Here is a 13565-nt window from a genome sequence, read left to right as displayed (position 1 = left end):
AGGACAAGATGGCTATAAAATATGAGAATATGACATTTGTTTGAGGCAATCCTATTCATTCAATTTTGAATTCAATAGTATTTTGAAATAGCCTCTCCTATGGTTCAGCCCCATTCTTTCTCTCAGAGAATTGATGTGCATGGTAGTAGGGGTAGGGTAGAGTATTGGCTAGGGTAGAGCATTGATGCTTGCAGGGATTTCTTTCTCCTCCCCGCTACCAGTTAGTCTGTAATCATTTTTGGGGTGCTCCTAGGTAAATGCCCTTCACTGCTGTTATTGCTGGACTGGTCTGGGCTGCACATCTGGAACCAATACAGCTGTGCAGGGTAGTAGGAGTAGGGTAGAGTATCTCATGGGGTGGGGGGCTCTGGGCTTGTGGGCCAGCCAGAGTGGGGCACAGGGTAAGTGGGGGCTACAATAGGTGGGGGCCGGGGTAGAGTGAGGGCCAGAGAGTGGGGGCTGTCAGTATGGAAGCTACAATGCGGGCCATAGGGGTGGTGAGGGCCATGATAGTGGTGGAGGCTATAGTGTGGGCTCAAGTGGGGGGTAGGATGGTGGGGGCAAGGATTGTGGAGGCTACGGTGGGACTTGTAGGGAAAGGGGTAGTGTGGGGGCTGTAGGGGTTGGGCTGGTTGCTGCTTTGGCCCTGGGGGTCCCTGCATCCCTGACTTCAAAATAGACTTGATTGCTAGCAGCTGGCAGCTCTAACTCACCCCGTGTCAGGTCTCTCCTCTGATGTCAACCTTGTCAGTATCAAGGCTGTTGTGCTGCATGGCCTGGACAATGGAGTGGCAAGAAGAAGCGCTGAGCTGGAGAAACGTACTGAGGGAGAAAGAGGGGTAGGGGGGTGGACAATGGAGAGGCAGGAGGCAAGGTGGAGAGAGAGAAAAAGAGAGAGAGAGATAGAGAGAAAGAGAGCGATAGGGAAAAGTTGGAGAGAGAGAAGGGGGAGGGGGGCAGACTTCACATTGTGTCCATGTGCAATGTGATTTAAGTTTTTGTAAGCTTGTTGTGACTCTCCTCTCCCCCTTGTCCTCCCTTCTTCTCCTTCTCCCCCCTTCCCCTCCCCTCCCCTCCCTTCTCCACTCCTCTCCTCCCTTCTCCTCTCCTCTCTTCTCCTCTCCTCTGTCAGTATTATGAGTAAATATGATGGTGGATCATTAGCATCTTTTATTATCTCATTATAAACTCTATTCGCCTAATTACTTCCAATTAACAACACTGACAGGAAGATGATTGACTTCCTGCTTCTTGTTGGCCGAGAACCAATCAGAAGACAACAACAACACTTCATTAGCAGAGTATGGGAGTATAGCTATTTAAGAGTATCTTTGCAAATTAGCTAGTAGTTATCACTATAACGCTTTGCACCAAGGTATAGAGTATTTGAAATTATTTAATAAAAGTTTAGAATTAGTTTAGCAACTGTACAGTTGAAGTCGGAAGTTTTACATACCACGCCACGATTTTTTTTGTTAACAAATTATAGTTTTGGCAAGTCGGTTAGGGCATCTACTTTGTATGTGACACAAGTAATTTTTCCAACAATTGTTTACAGACAGATTATTTAAATTATAATTCACTGTATCACAATTCCAGTGGGTCAGAAGTTTACATACACTAAGTTGACTGTGCCTTTAAACAGCTTGGAAAATTCCATAAATGATGTCATGGCTTTAGAAGCTTCTGACAGGCTAATTGACATAATTTGAGTCAATTGGAGGTGTACCTGTGGATGTATTTCAAGGCCTACCTTCAAACTCAATGCCTCTTTGCTTGACATAATGGGAAAATGAAAAGAAATCAGCCAATACCTCAACATTATTTTTTTGTAGACCTCCACAAGTATGGTTCATACTTGGGAGCAATTTCCAAACGCCTGAAGGTACCACCTTCATCTGTACAAACAATAGTACCCAAGTATAAACACCATGGGACCACGCAGCCGTCATACCACTCAGGAAGGAGACGCGTTCATTCTGTCTCCTAGAGATGAACGTACTTTGTTGCGAAAAGTACAAATCAATCCCAGAGCAACAGCAAAGGACCTTGTGAAGATGCTGGAGGAAACAGGTACAAAAGTGTCTATATCCACAGTAAAACGAGTCCTATATCGACATAACCTGAAAGGCCGCTCAGCAAGGAAGAAGCCACTGCTCCAAAAAAAAGCCAGACTACGGTTTGCAACTGCACATGGGGACAAAGAAAGAGAAATGGAGAAATGTCCTCTGGTCTGATTTAACAAAAATTGAACTGTTTGGTCATAATGTTTGGAGGAAAATAATGTTTGGTCATTATGTTTGGAGGAAAATAATGTTTGGTCATTATGTTTGGAGGAAAAAGGGGGGAGGCTTGCAAGCCAAAGAACACCATCCCAACCGTGAAGCACGGGGGTGGCAGCATCATGTTGTGGGGGTGCTTTGCTGCAGGAGGGACTGGTGCACTTCACAAAATAGATGGAATCATGAGGGAGGAAAATTATGTGGAAATAAATGAAGCAACATCTTAAGACATCAGTCAGGAAGTTAAAGCTTGGTTGCAAATGGGTCTTCCAAATGGACAATGACCCCAAGCATACTTTCAAAGTTGTGACAAAATGTCTTAAGGACAACAAAGTCAAGGTGTTGGAGTGGCCATCACAAAGCCCTGTCCTCAAACCTATAGAACATGACCTAAGGCAGGGAATTTTTACTTGGATTAAATGTCAGGAATTGTGAAAAACTGAGTTCAAAGCTACTTGGCTAAGGTGTATGTAAACCTCCGACTTCAACTGTATATTAACACCGTCACCGTGGCCAGATTGCAGGGACAACAGACAGTGTTTCTGGGCGTTGTCTGTTGTGCCCATCAGACCTCCACCAACACAACAGATCTCCTCTGATCCTCGAACACATCCTATTATATATCACCAGACATAGGCCTGTTGCCTCCATGGACTAATAGTAATAAGTGGATAAAGGGTAGATTAGTAAGTGATGTCTTATGCATTCTTGGTATGCTTTGGTATTCCTTGATCGGATGAAGAAAACCACATGTTAAAGCAAGGATCAACTAGGCCTATAGGCTCTATGGTACAATTAGATAAAGGGGTAGATTAGCTTGAGCTGGCTTATACATTCTTGGTATTTTTTGGTGTTTGTTAGTACTCCTTTCTGATGTATTCACTCCAGTCTTCTACAGGAAAAGGAATACTGTCGGTTGCTGCCTCGCTCTCCACCCAAGGTGCTATTGCTGCCTTGCTCGCTGGGGCGGCAGGGTAGCGTCGTGGTTAGAGCGTTGGACTAGTAACCGGAAGGTTCCATTGTTGCTTCACTCTCCAACCAAGGTGCCATTGCTGCCTCGCTCTCCAACCAAGGTGCCATTGCTGCCTCGCTCTCCAACCAAGGTGCTATTGCTGCCTCGCTCGCTAACCAAAGTGGAATCAAAGTGTTATTGCTGCCTCGCTCTCCCAACCAAGGTGACATTATATAGAAGGGAACTCATGAGAAGAGAATATTCATCTACTCTTGGAGGAAAATGGGAAGTATAATAAAAAATGGTATTACAAATTATTATTATTAAAACCCACATGTTCTGTGTTTTACCTTCAGCACTCTTTCTCCCACTCCCAACCTCTCACTGCCTTTCCAAGGTTATGTTTTTGGTCTGTTGTTTGTAAGTGTGTTCATGATGATCATTTTAAAAAAGAATGATAAAGCCCATTTTCTAACAGCTGGGGAAACAATTATCCTTGATGACGGGCTGAAGGACAGCCACTAACCACAAGGATGTGGGAACAAAACAGCTATATGTCATTATTAGACTATTATTAATCACACAGTTAACACCCCCCCCCCCCCGACACACACTCACAGGCGCATGCACGCACACACCACCACCACCACCTTGACCACCACCGCCGCCACACGCTACTCTACAGGGATTCACACGGACTTTATAGCTCAGTTAAGATGTTGACATTTATGCTATCCCTAACCCTAGCCCTAGCCTCAACCACAACCCTAACCCTAGCTTTAACCACAACCACAACCCTAGCCTCAACCACAACCCTAACCCTGAACCACAACCCTAAACCTAACCCTCAACCACAACTCTAACCCTCAAACACAACCCTAACCATCAACCACATCTAGTAACTGACTAATTTCAGAGTTAGCTCTTGATTCAATCCGTTCAGTGCTATAGCGGGATTGAAATTTAAAGGCAATGTTCCCAGGTTCTCACACTATAGCTCTGAACTTCAACAAAACGGATTGAATCGAGCCCTTATACTATTATTGTTACTGATTGTTCCTCTATGGAAATTCTTACCATTCAATTTGGATTGCAGGTTCTTGAGAGATGGCTACCAGTTGCTTTAATTCACTTTTTCCAGAGTTAACTGTAGTTGTCACTGACCGTCCCTATACATAATTTGTCATATATTCACATTCAGTCTGTGTTTTCTGAAAGGTGTCAAGGAAGCCCAGAAATAGCAAAGTTGAGACAGTATGGGGCACGGTGATGTTTACATGGTATGACAGGGATGGAGGAGCTCAGTGCTCTGGTGCTGCTGCTCTGGGTCCTCTTGGGTACTGTGTAATTATTCAGCTGTCTCTGGCCTGGGTCAGCTACTGCCGCTGCTGCTGCTGGATCTTTGGCACTAAAGGAGGTGGAAAATATCCAGCAGCTCTTTGGAGAACAGTGGAGGAAACTAAGGTTTATTTGAACAATAAATCATTATTTTTTAAGCAAACTTCCATTGACAGTTGCTGGATAGTTTTTTAAATGTTTATGCAGCTTGGTTTGAAAGCAGTATTCTTTTTTTCTCTTCTTTGCTGCCTCTGAACCCCGAGAGCACTGAGGATGACCACATTCCCAAAGCACAAGCACCAATACAAAAAACAACCACCAAGACAATATACTTGATTTGAATCTACACTTGGTTCTGTGTACATCATTCATGTGTAGGCTAATCTATTTCACCAGAGATGCCTGTGTGAGTCAGTTAAGGCTGCTGAGGGGAGGACGGCTCATAGTAATGGCTGGAACGAAGCTAATGGAATGGCATCAAACACATGTGTTTGGTACCATTCCACCTATTCCCCTCCAGCCATTACCATAATAACGTTCTCCACTCAGCAGCCTGTGGCGTGAATATATAGCACGGCGGCAATATAGCCTAACTATGCTGAACAAAAATATAAACGCAACATGCAACAATTTCAAAGATTTTACGGAGTTACAGTTCATACGAGGAAATCAGTCAACTGGAATAAATGAATTAAGCCCTAGTCTATGGATTCGCATGACTGGGAATACAGATATGCATCTGTTGGTCACAGATACCTTGAAAAAAAATGGGCCTCGCCATGGGCCTCAGGATTTCATCACGGTATTTCTGTGCATTCACACAGAAAAATGAAATTGTGTTCGTTGTCCATAGCTTATGCCTGCCAATACCATAACCCCAATACCACCATGGGGCACTCTGTTCCCAATGCTGACATCAGCAAACTGCTCGCCCACACAACGCCATGGTCTGCGGATGTGAGGCCGGTTGGACCTCCTGCCAAATTCTCTAAAACAGCATTGGAGGCAGCTTATGGTAGAGAAATTAACTAATAAAATTGTCTGACAACAGCTCTGGTGGACATTCCTGCAGTCAGAATGCCAATTGCATGCTCCCTCAAGAGAGACACTAGAGACACTTGTGGCATTGTGTTGTGTGACAAAACTGCACATTTTAGAGTGACCTTTTATTGTCCCCAGCACAAGGTGCAGCTGTGTAATGATCATGCTGTTTAATCAGCTTCTTGATATGCCACACCTGTCAGGTAGATGGATTATCTTGGCAAAGGGGAAATGCTCACTAATAGAGATGTAAACAAATTTGCTCACAAAATTTGAGCAAAATAATATTTTTGTGCGTATGGAAAATTCTGGGGATAATTTATTTCAGCTCATAAAACATGGTACCAACACTTTTATATTTTTGTTCAGTATATAAAGCCATGTTACTGCTAGCGCAAAAAATCATTCGCATTTTGATTAATTAAATGATTTGTTAATCAATTGAAGTGACTTAACTGACCTTAACATTGGGGTCAGTCCAGGATATGGATGTAGAGTGAGGTAAGATGAAACCATGTTGTCATTCCAGCACTCTCTGGAATTGGATTTTTTTAACAATCCAATTGGAATCCGAAATCAGAACTCCTCAACCAAAACCTTGAGGTTGATCAAAGCTGTGTTTGAGTGGCAAGACTTCTGGCACATACATCAAGCTCCCCACTGTAGACCGGGGTTCAATCCCCACATCCATTCTTCCCACCTATCTGTATCCTCTTCTCATTGTAGACCTGGCAAAATACTCACACACAAAATCATACACTCTGATGTCATAAAAAAAAAGAGAATGACAACAGTCCAATATTGACATATTTCTGTTTAATATTGTGTAATAATCTTCTCTTAAAATACAGTCTTTTCTGAGGTAGACCATGATTACAGTTCAAGAACATTATTATCAGTTTGAAAACAGACATAAAAAAAGACATGAAATGAATACTTTCATGTACAACATGTTGCCAAATGAGGTAGAAATGGTTACAGAAGATATACAAGAAGCAAGAACAAAGTTACTGTAATATTAGATTCAAAACAGCTAACAAAAGCCTATTTTGTTGAACAAACTGTTGTGTTTTTTTTTGTTTCCTCATTGGCTTCAAGAAGACACACTGGTTAAACAAAGGTGTGTTGTCAACATGATATCAAGGACATGTGTGAGTCAAACTCTAATGATAAGACCTATTCCCACTCCTTATCTCTGATTAACACATGAAGCAGTAACATATGTAGAGTGAGGTAATGCATTAATGAAAAACGAAAAACAACTGACAGACGAATGAACAAAATGATTGTTTTTCTGAAATCTACATGTTTGACAAACACGGACGATTTTGTGAATCTGAGCTCTGGGAAATAGCGAAAAGATTTTTAATTCATCAAATTAACTAATGATAGTATTGATATCGGCTGCCTTTCATGAATTAAACTCCCATGACTTCTGTCATAAACTACGACAATTTGCCTCAAGCCCCAGCCCCTGCCTGATATGTAACACCTCTATCTGAAAACAAATTATAACTGCCTCTAATGATCCTTATAAATTATGTATCTTAATGTTATTACACAAAAATTATTACATATTTAAACCCATCTCTCAGAGGCTCCCTAAGGCTTATTTCTCCTGCTAAGTTTGAAGATGTATTTTCAATTTCTTAGACCTACGATGTGTCCCAAATGGCACCCTATTCCCTTTATAGTGCACTACTTTTACAAAATGTGTATCAACCCTGGGGTCAGTGTGTTTGACCCGGCTCTATGGCATGACTGAAACCACCAGCTGTACAGGGGAGACTGGAGAGAGGCCAGGGTTGTGATATTAGGTTCCCGGACATCAATCAGAGCAATGCCACTCCAAAAGGAGGAGGGAAAGAGGGGGTAGGAGGAGGGGAGGGATGGATGGATGGAGGAGGGAGAGGGCAGAGGGGGGCCAGCCACATGGTCACTGGGGCCAGCAGCTAGGGCTATAGGGACGACCCTACCTCTATAATAACTGCATTGGGTACAGAGAAAGAGAGATAACGAGAAGAGAGAGATGGGGAGAGACAGGAGAAGGAGAAGAAGCAGAAGACGATTACATCATCCTCCAGTGTACCTCCGGTCTGCATACCATGGTAACGGTCCAATAATCATGACCTCACCTCGGTACCTGCAGCTCAACTGAATGACAAGATATTTCCAGGCTGTTGTTAAACAGAGTAGTAGCGATAACACAACCCTGTGTGTATGCTTTTCTCTGGATTGTCATGTTATATCTAGGATTGTGTTGTATTGTACATAATGCATAATACTGATTAACAATATATGGTTATTGTTAGACATGATTAGCTGCCGACTGCATATAGCTGATTCATCTTTAGGTCCTTGCTCATTTTCTATTTTCTTTCTGCTGTATATGACAATGAAATGTATGTGACACTTAAATGTATATGAGAATTAAATGTATATGACACTTAAATGTGTATGAGAATGAAATGTATATGACAATGGTTTTACTGCTTCTTGTCTGTGTCCAGGCTTGGGAAATAAATGTGCACCTTTTATTCATAGATTTCGATAAAGAGTTGCATCTATTACAATAAAATATGTATTTAACAGTAATGCATGAATATGACATGTTAACTCACAATGCCTTGGGTTGATTTGTAAACAGTTTGTCCAGCAAAAAAGGGATATTTTCTGTGTTCTACATAACACTTCATAAAGACAAACATTATTCCACCAAAAACATCTACATTAAAAATAAAAGGATACGATTTTTTTTGTATTTATATATTCATATATAATAATAAAAACATGGATTTTATGGGATCAAATATCCTTTGAAATACCTGAATTACATTCAATGTTACTCTTTGTATCATTTTCAAGTTTCTCCCTCGAGGCATATGCACAGACAGCTGCAGTGTGTATACAACAGGACTGTGTGAGGTCTTTTCTCCTTTTGCTCGTCAGCTCTTCCTCCCCTCTTTTACTCTCTTCACTAAGACTGAAGACTACATACATTCTTCATTTCTTTTTTTGAGGTAAAGAAATTCTTCCTGAGCATTTCAAACAAGACTACATACATACATACTAAGAAAACAAGCAGATAGGTGAAAGAGACAAACAGACATCAAAGATACCGCCATCTTGCCTTGCTGTGCTTGTCTGTGTTCTAGGGCTGTATTAAAGCAGCATTCTCAGGGAAAACTGCACTGAATGAGGAATGTGTGATAAACCACAGTTCAAATATACTGTATGTGTGGATGTTATACTCATGGCTTTGAATGATAGTGTTGTATATTCAACCACAACCTAGTCTCATGACCTTTATGTTCTATTTCAACGTTTTTGTAAAGTTGCATATTAACGTTTTTTTTTTGTACGTAGAGTACCTTTCAGGATGTACACAGTTGATGAGCTATTGTAGTGGTTTTGTCTCCAAAACAGCTGTGAATGATGTGATACTGTACTATAGGGGAAAGAGGGACTATTGATCCAAAGTTTCCACGATAAGACCAGATCAAATGATGATGACGCTTTTTGTTGAATTATTTCAGCACAATGACATGACTTTGGTGAGAAGCTAAAAGCTGTGTTTTAAGTTAATAACCCATAATGCTAAGAGACAATGAGGTATTGTTGATCATTTTTTTGTGGGAAAAAAACCCCCACTATAGTTGTTCAAATTGATTCTAAGCTGTTTTCACACACCAAATGACCAATGAAAACTAAAAAACCACAGGAATGGACTGGTAATAGATAGGGTCCTGAGAGTAGCGGTCAGACAACAGAGAGATCTCTCAAAAAATCCCTGGGTCATGTTCATTAGGAAACAAATGTTTTAAAATGTTTTGCAACGAAAATTGCTTTTATTGAACGAGTCCAGGTAGTCCTGCCCCTTTTCAATCTGTTTTGCAACGGAAAGCAAAAAAAAAAAAGTGTTTCTTATTGGACAAGTCCAGGTTGTTCCTAAAGACCCTGGTGATCCATCACCTTGGACTACGTCACCTTGACAACACATCACTGACATATGTCCTGTAGTACAAAAAAAGATGGATCTTTGGGTGGAATCCTAACTGTCTAGAGATGCACGTTGCACTCAACTCGGCTTTTGCGTGATTCATGCACTGATGTCGAGATTTGAGAGACAAGTTATGCACATAGATCTCAAGTTAGGATTTGAACCTTTGAGAAGTCATCTCCAATGATGCAGTTATCCCACCATATAGGTTCAACTACTACTGTAATACACTGCCCCGTCCACAAAGGCATCATCTATCTTTTTCTTTGGGAAAAATAAAGTATATGTATATTTAATTAGAAACATCAGCATGCTAACCAGAGAAACCTATGTTAAATCTGCTTCTCATCTCTCCCAAACCTTCGATCTTGACAATCTAACACCTTTGGTTGCATAATAATAAGTAATTGCAAAAAAACTAAACAGTAAAACATTCCCAAGACTTGTCATCATGTCAAAAGTGAAGACAGGGTTTACATTCACAGTCTCCTACATTATATTACATACAGTGGCTGTCTCCCTGCCTTCCTGCCTTCTCAGTGGCTGTACACCTTGCTCCACTCCATACAAGTGTCCAGTTCTTTCGGGGTGGCGTTTGACTGCGGACGCACCTTGCAGAAGGCGTTCTCAAAGTCTTTGAGGGCTGGGGGTCCCGTAGCCTGTCCTGAAAGGCTGTGTAAGGGCCCCTGAGGGCCCGAGGTGGATGCTGAGGATAGGGCCTGCTGGCAGAGCTGCAGCAGCTCCCACACAGAGAACCCCTCTGACCGCTGCAGTACAGCCCCCAGCTCCCTGTCACTGAGAGAACATCCCTGGGGCACTAGCGCCTGCAACAGCACCTGTCTCCGCATCCCCGCATCTGGCAGACCCACGTGGTAGTGCTTGGCGAAGCTCCGATGCACCGTATCCTGGAGCAGGTCTGGCCTGCCAGTGGTACACACTACGATCACCAGCCCAGGGGCTCCCCCCGCCGACCCTAACCCCATCTGGGCCTTCTCCAGGGCGGATAGCAACACCTGCCTCAGCCCCTCCTCATCCTCCAGAGCCTCCACTTCACTGAGCAGCACAACAGAAGGCTGTCTCGCCCCAGCCACCTGCAGCGTGGCCCCCAGGATCCCCTCGGCATCCACCTTGCCTTTAGAAGCTAACATGGCCCCGCTGAGCCTATAGAAGGAGGCCCCCAGCTGGGCGGCCATGGAGCGGGCCAGAGTGGTCTTCCCGCTTCCCCGGGGGCCGAACAGCAGCACGGTGGCTGGGGGTAGGATGGCAGGGCTGGGCCTTAGACAGGGCCACAACAGCTCCTCCTCCAGGGCAGCCTTGACGTGGGTCAGCCCAGCCAGCTCCCCCCATAGCAGGGCCGGGCTGCAATCCAGCACTTCCCCGTTGACTAGATCCAGAACCATGGGGTCTGGACTCTTCATGCTGGCTGTCTCCCCTGGTCCAGACCCAGGTTGGCCGTGGAGGGAGGGGCGTTTCTGGTTGTGAGCCTGGGAGGAGCGGTGCTGCTGCTGTTGCTGCTGGGAGTGGGAGAAGACCTGGTTTTCTGACCCCCCTCCTCCTCCGTTCTCTCCAGTCATCCCTGCTGCCGGGCTGTTTTCACCTGCTACAGCCACCATATAGGGAGGGGACACCAGGGGCTGGGAGGAGGGCTTACTGGGCTTAAATGCCAGGGGATCTGTGCTGCCTGTGGTGAATCTGATGTTTCCTTTATCCCCCATGCTGTAGGGAGAGAGAGAGTCCCCTCCTCCTCCGGACTTCATTGGGTCGTAGCCTGAATACTTCCTGTATCGAGAACCTTCCCCCTCCTCTTCCAATGACATGTCAAATGCCTTCCTCTTCACCCCACTTCCAGACTCCTGGTAGCTGTAGCTACCCCCGACTACGGTGGGCCGGGAGGGGAGAGGAGTAGGGGCGGCCAGCCCGGAGTGTAAGTACCCTGCAGAGGGGTGGCTGTAAGTGGGGGCCAGGCTGGGCTGGTGGGGGTAGCTGGTTGGCGGATAGTTGTAAACTTGGGTGGAGGGTGAGTAGCTGGGCACCAGGGTGGGCGTGGGCTGGAGGGAGTGGTGGAGGGAGGCGGGGGGAAGTGCTGAGCCAGGCAGGGGCCCGGGGCAGTACCCAGACGAGAGGTAGGTACCGTTGTAGCTGGGGGGGTTGTAGTCACCGGAGTGAGACCCAGAGCAGGAGCTGCTACCACTATATCCAGAGTCTGAGAGGTTACTGTTGACCACTGACACACTGCTGGCACCTGGGGGCCCTGCTGATGTGGCCCCAGCCTTGGGGCCTGGCAGACCATCCAGGGACACGGGGTAGGGCCCCTCCGCACTGTGGCTCAGGGGCCAGGGCTCCAGCTCAGTCTTGAGGCCATTGAGGCCCCCGAAGGCCCCTGGCTCTGGGTAGGCCCCTACAGCGGGCCCCGGTGGACGGTTGTAGGGTGAGTCTAGAACACCAGAGTACTTCTCTGCATAGCTCTTTAGCAGATTGGAGGCGGTTAGGGCACCAATGTCGTCATTGGCCCAGGCGTAGCCTCCTCGGCCGTGGGTGCGGCCAGCGGCGTACAGCTCGGACTTGTGGGCCGGGGAGGAGGTGGTGGAGGACACATCCAGGTGCTGCTCAGGCCACTGGCTGAGAGACTGGGCATGCTCCGGGTTCCAGTGCATCTTATACAGGCCTGGAGGAGAAGAAACAGAGAGAGAGAGACACCAGGTTGTCAGGTGCTGTTTAGGACAGTGGTTCCAGTGCATTTTTTACAAGCCTGGAGGAGACAGAGGCAGAACTCAGGAAATAAATACGAGACATCACAGAACAATAAATGTGTTGAAACCAGTGGCGGTCGGTGCCGTTTAAGATGAAGGGAGGACAATATTATTTTTTCATGAGCATGGCCTATTAAAGCATATCGGATGACTGTCAATCATATTCCATTCACCCATTTTAATGTAGCAGAGATAGGTTTAGGCTACTACATGATACTCAAATTTTTCCTTTACCCATCATGAGGTTGCTACAACCTCGCCTATGAAAAGTTTGTGAACAGAAGCTTCGGAATGAATATACCCCTAATCACACATGAACACAGTTCACTTTCATAGCAGCCACGATGCATTCCTTCTCGCATCTTTGCAATCTCCCCCGCTTACCTTTTCCCGTCGCTTGTGGACTTCAATGTACAACACATCAGCTGTATGTGACCAGGCGAAAAAACCTTTCCAAGCCAAACCATATCATAACAGCTACACACATTCTACATCGGTGTCACCATATTAGCTAAAGTAACGTCGTAGTCAACATATTTAATAGAACTAACACATTATTAAACCCCCTGCAATCATGCAGTAATGTTACTGTGTACAGTCAGTAAGCAGTTTAGCACTTACACCAGCGGGCCCTGGTGTCAATAAATGAGTAAAACCCAAAGCTTACTTTGACCTGGAAGAGTTCCAGTGTTTTTAAACTTTGTTTCCATTGAACATGCCATACAAATAAATTAATTAATTATATGAAGAGTGCCTTCTTTTTGATGACCAATTTAACCCTTTTACCAAAGAGCACCTTCCGTCTACCAAAATCTGCTATTGTGTACCTTAGTAGTGTTTCCCTTCCTTCTTTTGTTCCAGTGTTGTGTTGAATAGTCATAGCCAGCGAGCTAACATAGCATCCCTCTGTTTGAGCAGGGTGTTTGAGTAGGCTAGATTACCTATCTGCATTTGCTAGTTAAGTAAATATGTCTCTAACTCCCTCTTGCTTCTCCTTCCTTTTGAAAAAAATGTATTTGTTCAAAACTGTTTTCTCTCTCTTTGAGTCTTACACATTTTATGCACTGCAGCGCTAGCTAGCTGTAGTTTATGCTTTCAGTACTAGATTCATTATCTGATCCTTTGATTGGGTGGACAACATGTCAGTTCATGCTGCAAGAGCTCTGATAGGTTGGAAGACATTCTCTGGAAGTTGCCATAAT

The 13565-nt window shown here is 44.6% G+C and overlaps 1 protein-coding gene across 1 annotated transcript in view; it reads right to left on the bottom strand.

The window, feature by feature from the left end:
- Positions 1–6409: 6409 nt before the first annotated feature.
- The window catches only part of fignl2 (fidgetin like 2), a 39449-nt gene continuing 32293 nt past the window's right edge, over positions 6410–13565 (bottom strand). Inside the window, exon 3 of the mRNA XM_029622838.2 lies at positions 6410–12278. Coding sequence (XP_029478698.1) covers positions 10150–12278 — 2129 coding nt within the window. The 3' untranslated portion in view covers positions 6410–10149. The remainder of the gene's footprint in view (positions 12279–13565) is intronic.

The sequence above is a fragment of the Oncorhynchus nerka genome, linkage group LG20 (genome assembly GCF_034236695.1).
Source record: "Oncorhynchus nerka isolate Pitt River linkage group LG20, Oner_Uvic_2.0, whole genome shotgun sequence".
NCBI classification, from domain to species: Eukaryota; Metazoa; Chordata; class Actinopteri; order Salmoniformes; family Salmonidae; genus Oncorhynchus; species Oncorhynchus nerka.
The sequence above is the reverse complement of the archived record's forward strand: the minus strand, read 5'-3'. Positions and strand labels throughout refer to the sequence as shown.